The sequence below is a fragment of the Scyliorhinus canicula genome, chromosome 1, assembly GCF_902713615.1.
Source record: "Scyliorhinus canicula chromosome 1, sScyCan1.1, whole genome shotgun sequence".
Lineage (NCBI taxonomy): Eukaryota > Metazoa > Chordata > Chondrichthyes > Carcharhiniformes > Scyliorhinidae > Scyliorhinus > Scyliorhinus canicula.
Genome location: NC_052146.1, coordinates 60,258,593 through 60,271,025, shown reverse-complemented (window position 1 = coordinate 60,271,025; position 12,433 = coordinate 60,258,593). Strand labels below are relative to the sequence as shown.

Below are 12,433 nucleotides of genomic sequence, written 5' to 3'. Positions count from 1 at the left end.
CATTTAGAAAATAGTCAGTGCCTCCATTCCTCCTTCCAAAGTGCATAACCTCACACTTTTCCACATTGTATTCTACCTGCCAATTCTTTGCCCACTCTCCTAGCCTGTCCAAGTTTTTCGGCAGCCTCCCTTCTTCCTCAATACTACCTGTCCCTCTACAGATCTTTGTATTATCTGCAAACTTAGCAACAGTGCTTTCAGTTCCTTCTTCCAGATCATTTATGTATATTGTGAAAAGTTATAGTCCCAGCACAGACACCTGAGGCACACCACTCGTCATCGGCTGCTATTCTGAAAAAGACTCCTTTAGCCCCACTCTCTGCCTTCTGCCAGTCAGCCAATCCTCTATCCATGCTGGTATCTATTATTAAGGAAGTCTTAGCAATACAGTTAGAAAACCACAGTAGGATGAGACAAAGTCACCACGGTCTTACGAAGGGAAATTGTGTTTCACAAATTTATACGAGTGCATTGAGGTGATAACTAGTAGGGACAATAAAGGGGAACCAGGAGATGTAGTGCACATGGATTTCCAAAAGGCATTCACTGGGGTGCCACATAAAAGGTTTATGCTGAAGGGGCAGCACGGTAGCATTGTGGATAGCACAATCGCTTCACAGCTCTGGGGTCCCAAGTTTGATTCCGGTTTGGGTCACTGTCTGTGCGGAGTCTGCACATCCTCCCCGTGTGTGTGTGTGTTTCCTCCGGGTGCTCCAGTTTCCTCCCACAGTCCAAAGATGTGCAGGTTAGGTGGATTGGCCATAATAAATTGCCCTTAGTGTCCCTTAGTGTTGGGTGGGGTTACTGGGTTATGGGGATAGGGTGGAGGTGTTAATCTTGGGTAGGGTGCTCTTTCCAGGAGCCGGTGCAGACTCGATGGGCCGAATAGCCTCCTTCTGCACTGTAAATTCTATGATCTATGATAAGGACTTGTGGAATTGGGGTAATATATTGGTATGAATATTGGTTAACTGAGATTAGGGATAGACAATGCATATTCAAGTTGGCAGGCTGTAACTACTGGAATGCCATAAAGATCAGAACTGGGGCGCCAGCCATTTATAATCCATATTCATGGCTTAGACAAACAGACTGGGAATAAAGTATCTAAGTGTTCTCATGTTACAGTTAGTTGGGAGTGTAAGCTGTGAGGGGAACAGAAAAAGGTTGCAAAAAGATATATAGAGGTTAAGCGAGTCGGCAACAAGTTGCAGATAATAGGGGGAGGTATGAGGTTATTCACTTTGGTCATAAGAATGGGAAAAAAAAAGGGCAGCATGGTGGCGCAGTGATTAGAACTGCTGCCTCACGGAGCCGAGGTCCCAGGTTCGATCCCGGCTCTGGGTCACTGTGGAGTTTTCACATTCTCCCCGTGTTTGCGTGGGTTTCGCCCCGATAATCCAAAGACCTACAAGCTAGGTGTATTGGCCATGCTAAATGGCCCCTTAATTGGAAAAAAAATGAATTGGGTACTCTAAATTCAAAAAAGAAAAATGGGAAAAAAAAGCATGGAACTTGTATATATTGATGTTCAGGGAGACGCATACAAGGAACACAGAAAGTTAACATGCAAGAACGGCAAGCAATTAGGAATGCAAATGTCCTGTTGGCCATTATTGCAAGGGAATTGGAGTACAAGAATAAGGAAGTGTTGCTACAGTTATCCTGGGCTTTGATGAAGCCACAACTGGAATACTGTGTGCAGTTTTCATAGAATCATAGAATCCTTTCAGTGTAGAAGGAGGCAATTAGGCCCATCAAGTCTGCACTAACCCTATGAAAGTGCACCCTATCTCGGCCCAATCCCACATCCTATCCCCGCAACCCACCTAGTGGCAATTTACCAGGCCAATCCGCATAACCTGCACATCTTTGGACTGTGGGAGGAAACCGGAGCACCCGGGAGAAAAGCCACAAAGACACGGGAAGAATGTGCAAAGTCCACACTGACGGTCACCCCGAGGTCAGAATCGAATCCAGGTCCCTGGCACTGTAAGGCAGCAGTGCTAACCATTATGCCGCCTTTTTGTTCTCCACAGCACAATGAAAGTTCAGCAGATTGGTTACTGGGGTGACAGGGTTACCTGATGACGAGAGGCGTTTAAAGCAGACGTTTATGCCCTGGAGTTTAGAATAATGAGAGGGGAATGAAGAGGCTTCATGTAGTAGACGCAGGGAGGTTGTTTCCCCTGGCTGGGGAATTTAGAACAGGGGCACAGCCCCAGACTAAGGGCGATCCTTCAGGACTGAGATGAGGGGAAATTTCTTCACCCAAAGGATTCTAAGCCTTTGGAATTCTCTGTCCAAGAGGGTTTTGGATGCTCCACTGTTGTGTATATTTAAGGCTCAGACAGATCACTGGTCTTTCATAGAATCAAGGGATATGGTGACGAAGCAGGAAAGTGGATTTCAGGCAGAAGACCAGTCGCAATTTCACAAGATGATGGAGCAGCTAGAGGAGTCGAAAGGTCTCCTATTTCTTATGTTCTTATTTTCTCACATGAATAATTTCTACTTGCCAAGGTCCACAGTTTATAACTTCAAGAGAGCAGAGCAAAAAAAAAATTGGAAAGTAAAATGAAACCCGATGATACGACTGAGGAAGCGCTGTGAAAAAGTGAAGTAATAAACTTAAAAATCGGGTTAAAAAAAATCAAAGGACCTAAACACGTTGAAAAGGAAATAACAGAACAATGAAACTGACTGGAAAAGTGAAAAATAGTCCGCTGTAATTGGAAAGAAAAGCGATTGAAGGAAACAGAAGATCGAGCATGCTGAATAATATTTGGGAAAAGCGGGTTACTGCAGATGCTGGAATTCGAAACAGAACAGGAAATGCTGGACAATCTCAGCAGAGAGAAGGGAGCTAATGTTTCAAACTCCCTTCTCTCTCCATAGATTCTGTCAGACTTGCTGATATTGAATAATATTTGGTGCTTGTTTTCATTGTTAATCTGGTTTTGATCATCGCACATAAGATTATAGGTTTGTTACATCAGTGAAAGATAACGACTGATTAACAGTTCAGAATTTGCAATGATTTTATTGCACCCGCATCTTGGGTGGTGGTCTTCCTGGCGCTAGTGAGTAAGTGGAGGAGTCTTGTGTATATTATTAATATTAATAATTGAGGAGAAAACCTTACCTGCGCTGTCTGTGGTGGCTTTGCTGCTTATTCTCTCTGACCTTGCTGCATCCATTCATACTCGAGGCCTGTCCCATTGTACCTGTGCTCGGTGGCTCAATTCTCTTTTCATTGTTCCTGTATGACTGGTAGGTTGATGTCCCACTGTGATAAAAACAGAAGAAGTGGAAAACGTCACTAAAACTTCATGAACGCAAGCCCAATCCATTTATTGCTTGTCACAATACGTGTGGAATCACTCAATTGGTTGGTCTCAGCAATCTTTCCTCACTGGGCAGCAATATGAATACATCTGATTTTCATCCCATTGGTCACTGCCCAGGTAAGGAAGGTGAAAATGATCTGCTTTGACTCTACTGTAATGTTTCATTGTAAGTTAATGAAAACAAGGGTGACCAATTCTGATTGTTTCACTGGCATTTCAATTACAAGCCCCAGTTCTAAGCAATTGTTCAATACTGCTGTCATAACACTTGAGTCTGGGACAGCACGGTGGCGCAGTGGGTTAGCCCTGCAGCCTCACGGCGCCGAGGTCCCAGGCTCGATCCCGGCTCTGGGTCACTGTCCGTGTGGAGTTTGCACATTCTCCCTGTGTTTGCGTGGGCTTCACCCCCACAACCCAAAGATGTGCAGGGTAGGTGGATTGGCCACGCTAAATTGCCCCTTAATTAGAAAAAATTAATTGGGTGCTCTAAATTTATTTTAAAAAACACTTGAGTCTGATATGGTACAGGAATAATCCCCCGCATTTCCTATTGCTTGGTGATGAATGACGTATATAAGTCTTTATCTGTTCCAAACAGTTCAGCAGAGGGGCTAAAAGCTGTTTGTCATCTCAGCAGTTTACGAGGTATTGCACTAAAACATCGTTCACTTTAACAAGGTGGAAGGGTCACAGTGAGGTGTCTATAGTCATGCTAGGATTGAAATCTATCAGAAATTGAAAGCTTGCCTCGGAAACAGGACTGTAGAATGATGTGGGTACAAAAGATTTATAGTAAAAAGCATCAGACTGCGAAAAGAAAAAGTGCAGATCTTTAACCACAAGCGGTTTTCAACGACTTTTCACGGGTAGGTTTTCGCTTGATAAACTTGCTGCAACTATGTTACAATTGGCGATGCTTTACTGACATGAATCAGAATTGATATCCACCCCTTGCTGACAAAAAGAGCCTCTGAATCCTTACTGTAAATTTTAGGAAGTGCAAGAATTCAATCCTTTTCCGGGATTTAAGTGATCAGTGATGTGGCTTTCTTGCATTCATTTTCTGAGCATCCACTTTTCTGTCTGTAAACAAACATTGAGGTTGGATATATAGGCCGGCATTTTCCAATCTCGTCACAACTGGTTCTCCCCGTGATGAATGCAGGTAGGTAGTCAACTCTCTGGCGCCTTCAGCAGGACCAGAAAATCCCACCCTATGTGTGAGTCTTACAGTACTACATAGTGTACCTACACCTCAAGGTCTGCAGTGGTTCAAGAAGGCAATTCACCACCACCTTCTGAAGGGCAACTAGGGATGGGCAGCATGGTAGCACAGTGGTTAGCACAGTTTGTTCACAGCTCCAGGGTCCCAGGTTCGATTTCTGGCTGGGTCACTGTCTGTGCGGAGTCTGTATGTTACATAGAACATAGAACAGTACAGCACAGAACTGTTCTCCTCCTGTTTGCTTGAGTTTCCTCCGGGTGCGCCGGTTTCCTCCCACAGTCCAAAGATGTGCAGGTTAGGTGGATTGGCTATGCTAAATTGTCCAAAAAAAAAAGGTTAAGTGGGGTTACGGGGATAGGGTGGTGTGGGTATAGGGTGGAGGTATGGGCATAGGTAGGGTGCTCTTTCCAAGGGCTGGTGCAGACTCGATGGGCCGAATGGCCTCCTTCTGCACTGTAATTCTATGATTCTATGACAAATGCTGGCCTAACCAGTGACGCCCACATCCCGTCAATGAATTAAAAAAAAAGAAATGGGAAATTTGGAAGCTGGGGACAATAGTTTTGTTTGAGCTTCACAATAGTGAGTAGGGCATTGTGGTGTGAAAATAAAAAAGGCTTGTTTTTATATCGCACTTTTCATGGCCACAGGGCACCTCAAATGTTCTGCAGTCAATGAAGTGCAGTCACAGTCGTAAGGTTGGAAAGGGGGCAGCCAATTTGTGCACAACAAACTAAAAGTAACATGATATTGATCAGATAATACGTTCATTTTATGTAATGCTGACTATGGGATAAATATTGGTCAGGACACCAGGGAAGTCTCTGGCCATTACCTCTGATTCTCTCTCCACAGATGGTGCCCAGCCTAGTGAGAGCTTCCAGCACTTTCTGTTCTTATTGAAACATAAATCTTACATATCGGCTAAAACCATTATTTTTACAGTTTAAGCACTACGTAGGAGAGAAAATGTTGGTTATTAAAAAAAAACTACAAACAATGCTGGGAAAGAATTTCAATTGGGGTTAGATGTTTCCCCAATTGTGTTTCATCAAGTCATCAGAAACCCGAGAGAGTGTACACAACCATATGTACCTCCACGGTTTCTGTCCTGTTGGTGATCACTTACGGTGAAGGAACAAGGTGTTCTGAATGATTGGCAGGCTCTTGTAAATGATTGGGGAGTTACAGTGATGAATCGGTTTGATATGATTGCCATTTGGGGAGTTAGGGTGAAAGATCAGTGAATGACGGTCAGAGAATTAGAGTGAATCTTGAGGTTCTGGTGGACAATCGGGGCATTACAGTAGAGGATCAAGAAAAACCCATAGAAATTCCAAACCAAAGTTTGTCCACAAAGGATTCTCACAATGTATTTCATACACCACTTGATAAGGAATCGGACTTTGAACAAAATTATCTTCTGTCGACCTTGATGTTTACTAATCTTCAGTCAGATGTAAGCATCATTGGCGGTGATTTGTGTTGCAAAGTTCTTTCATGTGAAAGCCATTTCTTTGACAACAGCTGTCAGTTTGTGAAGAGGGAGTAAATTTCCATCGAACATGTTCCTGAAGCAGAGATTCACGTGAGTGGAGCGGTGAAGTATGTATAATGACCTTAGTATTTTAATGCCTAGATGTGTATCTTCCTGCAACCATTTTTCTTCAGTGCTTCAACAATCAACAAGATCTCTCTTATCTATTCTACAATCTATCAGTCTGCAGGCGAGTGCCTTTGGTAGTTGAGAGTAATTGAAACCCTGCAAGTTTGTCTATTGGCTAAAACTGGAGTTAACATATATTGTCTTTCAAAGGACCAATAATTTGACTAGTTTGCCTATTAGGGAGTTCCGCATATTTGAATTTGGTACGGCAAGACTGCTGCCGTTTTGGCTACAGCTATTTGGGACCATGTGTAAAATAACCCACACAGTTCACCAGTTGTCACAAGGGAGACAGCGGTGTAGTGGTAATGTCATTGGATTCATGATTCATAGGCCTAGGCTATTGCTCTGAGGGCATCGGTTCAGATCGCACCATTTCAAATTTAATTAATAATCTCCTCTGGGTGCTCCGGTTTCGTCCCACAGTCCAAAGATGTGCAGGTTAGATGGATCGGTCACAATCAACATGCGGGGTTATGGGGGATAGGGTGGGGGAGAGGGCCTCGGCTGAGTGCTCCTTTTGAAGGCCAGTGCAGACCCGATGGCCCAAATGACCTGCTTTTGCACTGCAGGGATTGACCAATCGGACTACTTTCCTCTCTCCTTTTAGAAATTGCTGGGATTCCGTTCAGTGTTTCAGCTGCCAATCAGCGCTTTTGTTTACCGATAGACAAGTCCAAGGAAAGAAACATTAACCGAGCAGGACAGGGGCGAGGCGTTACTTTGAGTTCAGAGTTTTGCACTGCTGATGATAAACACTTACTGCAATCTTTTATCGTAATGTCCAAATACTTATGTAAGTGCACACTTCCTGTTTGTACGACATCACTTTCTGTTGTCATGTTTTTGATGTACGTTTTTTTGTTGTATCTTTTCAGGGCTGGTTTAGCACAGGGCTAAATCACTGGCTTTGAAAGCAGACCAAGGCAGGCCAGCAGCACGGTTCAATTCCTGTACTGGCCTTCCCGAACAGGGGCTGGAATGTGGCGACTAGGGGCTTTTCACAGTAACTTCATTTGAAGCTTACTTGTGACAATAAGCGATTTTCATTTCATTTTTCATTTTCATTTGTATCAACTTTCTCCCATGATCATATCCTATGTCCACATTTGTTGAGTTTTGCTGAAGTAAGTTTGCTGCTCTGATTGCACGATTTAGCATTTGGGTTCTCACAATACTTTCAAAATACCTCCTGAAGTCATCTAAGAAAGATTTATATTGCCAGAACAGGCACAATGGACCGAATGGCCTCCTTCTGTGCTGTGTGATTCTGTGATTATTTGGTGAAGTGCCTTTCACAATCATAGACCAAAGATGTCTCAAAGCATTTTACAGCAAATGAAGCACTTTGAAAGCACAGTCGCAGCGATAGAAGAATACATGACTTACAAAACACTTAATTTAAACAATTCCCCCAAAAGATTCTGGGCGGGTTTCTCCGCGAACCGGCGGGGCGGGCCACTCCGGTGCGAGGAGTGGCATGAACTACTCCGGCGCCGGGCCGCCCCAAAGGTGCAGATTCCCCCCCCCCCGACAGGGGGTCGGAGAATCCCGCCCAAAATGTCAAGATTCATGATAATTCTTATTTAAATATTTAAATCCCATGAATTGCTACAAAACATGTATTTTCACAGAGCTGCTTCACCCAACTTTCTTTTACTGAATACAGTCAAAAACAGGAAACTGGAAACCAGGGTGCAAAACATAACTCTTATCCAATTGATGGCTAAGCATCTTCTGTCGATTCCTCACAATTCCCAACCAGATTTCCAGTGATAAAAATCCCTATTTCGAACAGACCTGCTTTCAAAAGAAAAATGCCCATGAGGGTTGAAAGTCAGTAAACCCACTGAGGAGAAAGAATCCAAATTTATGGATTGGATAGCAACACAACGAATATTGATTTGGTAATGTGAGCAACCTGAGTATTGACAAAGCATGGACGATACTAATGTTGTTCCACACAAAAAGCAAAACGTTAAATTCCCCGCTGATGAAAATCAAGGGATGCCTCGGAAGGTAGCCGAACAGTCGTCTTAAAGTAGTGTATCTTTTACAATCTTTAGTTCCAATATTTTAGGCATTGTGTACAGCCTTATTGAGTCGCCTTTGAGTTGGGTTTCTAGTGAGGTTTTAGAATCCACAACATCTTGTCTGAATCAATTAAATTCCTACTTTCTGAGCCAGAGTAGTGTCTCAGCGGCAATTTAAATGACATTTTTCTTTGGTTTCTCAACATATACGTCTCACTGTATTGATAAAGGCAACTGCATTTTGCAGTAGAAAACATGGCTGGAAAGACACTGCAGGATGAACTGAGAGAGATTCCATGGGACACAGATTGTGAAAGATAGATCACTTTTATAAATGTTGCTGTGTTTCAATGTTTAAATGGACTCCAATCAGTTCAAGGTCAGGAAAGGCTCACCGGCAGCACAGAATTTATCTAATTCCTTGCTCCAGCAATTTTCCACCTAATCCATTTTGATTACAGCCTATTACTTGTCTGTTATGAATCAAGGTGTACAGCAAAACAAGATAAAAGCACAGATAAGCCTTAATTAATCAGTCTTTTATGTAATGACAATTCCAATCTTCCCTCTATTTCTGTGACGTTTTTCAACCCGACAGCTAATACACTTCTACCCAACAAAACGATCTACGAGAACAGCACCTCTTTTTTCTCCTTACAGAGTCCGTTTTTCCAATCTCGAGACCACTCAAGAGACACAAAGCATTCATTGCTGTGCTTTATTGGACATTGCAATTGACTGTCAGCAGATAGCAGCTTGAAAAGCCCTGTTGATGAGCGTTCTAAATGAAATCGATTCTTCCATCAGCAACATACTTTTTTCTGATCAAACTAAGAAATTTATGTGTATCTTTGAAGGTAATAACTACCTTCATCTCAGGCTAGTACCTGTCAGTGTTGTTCTTGTTCCCTCCAAATGAGCAATTGCTTTGAAGACTAAAATAATGGTAAACTCCACAAAACAATACCTGCTCATACAGACGTTTCTCATTGCTTGACTAGTTAGGAAGGAAAGAGCAGCATGGATATAATTGCATCTTGAAACCTTGCATGCTGCTTCACAACATTATTCAAAATGAAGCCACTCGATTAAGCTCATCAAATAACAATTGCACTTCTACGTAATAAAAGTTAGCAATTTGGTCTTGCAAATCTCTGTTGTGAAGTAGATTAACTAAACTGGAACTGAGTCATAAATCCCCAGACGTTACCAGGCCTCATTGTCTTTAGTCAGCAGGTCTGATTTTAATGAAAGATTAGGGGACGAATTCTCCGTTTGAGAAACTAAGTGCTGATGCATGCTGGGACTGAATGGCAAGTGTTCTATATGGACAAAAGCGGTGCTGGTGCATGGACGATTCAGATCCCATTCATGGGCTAGCACTGGCACCACATTGAACTTGCGCAATTCCAATGCATGCTGGTCCTCATCCCAGACAATATGATGATACTGGTTGCGTTGGAGCACGGCCATCCCGTTGATGGGTCAGCTGGGGCCAGAGGGTACCTTGGGGGGTGGTCTGCGGGAGCACACATACGACCCGTGGCACTGAGTTCCCAGTCACTCAGGCCAGCAGCTCTACTAAACCACAGTGCGAATGGGGAGGTAGTGGCTACTGCTGGCATGACACGCACCTGAGGCCCAGGATGGCCACTGGATCCCAGGCCAAATGAGTGATGGCAGGAGGAAGGGAGAGGGAAGGAGCATTGTATTTAGTGGGCCCATACCCTTCCGGATGCCAGACCCCTCCATCGGGTACTGAGTGCCTTTTAACGTGGGAAACAAACCCCTCCACCAGAGCCCAGAAGCAATCCTACCACTTTCCTACCTGAGTAAATGTCACCAAACCTGCCACAGGGGAGGACATTAAATTCTGCACTATTTCCTCTCCCTATCCCTTCTGCCAAAATGCATCACCCTACATTTCTCGCTATAAAATTCCATTCCCTACTTACCTGTCCATTCTGCTACTCTACCTACGGTCGAATGTTATATCCCCCTGATGGCAGGTTGAAAGGTGGAGCATGGCTGTAAAATTCCTTGGATGACAGTCCCACCGGGCTCTCGCCTGCTCAGACCTCTCCACAATTTGACGGTGGGACAGGTGAGTCCTAGGCAGGCCCTCCACCTCCCTTGCTCCAATTGAGATCCTTAAGTGGTCAATTAATGACCACTTTAAGAGTGGTTTCCCACCCAGCCTCAATTTTCTGGTTGGTAAGAGGGGTTCAGGGGTGGTGACAAATCCAAAGAGTGACCCTGCTCAGGCCCCAGGCAGGAGGTTGGTGGGACATCTCCATCAATGGGCTTCTTTTAACATCAATCGCTCCCTCCCCCCAACCCCCCCCCCCCCCCCCCCCCCCCCACACACACAAAAAGATTCTGGCCCCTGCAGCTGCTTCATCTCCTTTTGGTCTCTCCACCAACAGCCCCACTTCCCTCTGCCTATGTCTTGTTAGGCTCTAGGTGTAGCATAAGCGGCTTCCTTGTGGTGCACTTGACAAAGAAAGGATCAGACGTGGAGATAACTTCAACACGTTTATTAAACTATATACACTTCTATAACTTGGGTTCGACACTACTGTTAATCCTACTATAGCTACTCATACTGACTAATCAGACTGCTACAATCCACGTTGTGGGAGTGATAGCAAATCAACCCTGTGTCTCTACTCACTGACTGTCTCCCCTGGAAAGAGGCAGATCATGTGTGTGGTGTCCTTTATATATGGGTTGGTGTAATGCCCTCCTGTGGTCATGTCACCTCTGTGTGTATCGTGAATGCCCATTGGTCGTGTCCTATCTAACTGATCTATTGGTTGAGAGTGGGTGTCTGATGTCTCTGGTGCTCCCTCTAGTGTCTAGCTAGTCTACATGTATTTACATTAACCCCTTGTGTATTTACAGTGACTTCATGAAAAATTTAATTTGGATATTCCAGCATAATCTGCTATCCTACCTGTCAATTTTCACGCTATCCATTATCTCTAGCATCTTCACTTCTATTGATATTTTGCCAGCAATTTAAAAAATATATTCAGTATTTATTTATTTTTATTATTTATTCGCTCACAGGATGAGGACTTAGCTGGCTAGGTCCGCATCTATTGTTCATCTTCTTCCCAGTATACGCTGATACAAAGAACTCATTGGCCTGAATGTTTTGGATGGTGGGGTCTTCTTGCCCACCATCCAAAGACGCTACAGTTATGGGAAAAATAAATAATTGTGGCAGCCTCAGCACTTTCAGAGGACATTCTAAAATGCATTCCACCCAACAGATCACTTATGGAATCGTAAACCTGAATTTCTGACACATTATAGCGCGAGCTCAACCTGACTCTGGAGTCATTACTTGACCTGACAATGGAATGAAGACGGTAATCTCTCTGCTTCATCTTTGGTATCAGTGCAGGCCTGACCAAGTTGCATTGCATGAGTTTAGTGTCAACATGAAGTTGAAATCACTTTGCTCGGACTCTAAACCTCTAGAGTGAATGTATTTAGATGACTCAAAAGAGCAAGATTATTAGAATACAGCAAAGGAAAGCCAAGAAACTGATAAAAAAAAAGGAGGACAGAATATGAATGCAATACAACGAGTAACATAAAAAAAGACCATAAATGCTTATATAGGTATGTAAAAGGGAAACATTTGGCTAAGACAACTGTGAGTCCATTACAGGCGGTCAAGAGAATTCATAATGAGGAATAGAGAAGATAAATGATTACTTTGGCCGGGATTCGGAGAATCCCCGGGGGGAGGCGCGAATCCCGCCGCTGCCCCGACGCCGGCTGCCTACTCTTCGTTGTTCGGGGATTCCCGCCACGCCGGTCGGGGGCCATTGACAGCGGCCCCCCCGGCAATTCTCCAGGCCCCAATGGGCCGAGTGGCCATCCAGTTTTGGCCAGTCCCGCCGGCGTGAATTACTCACCTCACACTCTACTCCACGCCGGGCCCCTGTAGGGCTCTGTCATATTGCCTGAGGGCAGGCACGGAGAAGGCGCATACACCGGCCAGTCTGCGCATGCATGGAAATATACCGACTGGTCTGCGCAGGCGCGTGATCGCCGGCCGTTCTGCGCATGTACCAACCACTCCAGCGTCAACCTAGCCCCTGAAAAATTAAGAATTCCTCACTTTCGGGTGCTGTTGATGCTG

The 12,433-nt window shown here is 44.2% G+C and overlaps 1 protein-coding gene across 2 annotated transcripts in view; it reads right to left on the bottom strand.

The window, feature by feature from the left end:
• srrm4 (serine/arginine repetitive matrix 4) overlaps nucleotides 1–12,433 on the bottom strand; it is a 458,400-nt gene that overhangs the window by 134,337 nt on the left and 311,630 nt on the right. For both annotated transcript variants that reach the window (XM_038791318.1, XM_038791327.1), the window contains exon 2: nucleotides 3,146–3,289. In XM_038791318.1, the coding sequence (XP_038647246.1) occupies nucleotides 3,146–3,289 (144 nt within the window). The remainder of the gene's footprint in view (nucleotides 1–3,145; nucleotides 3,290–12,433) is intronic.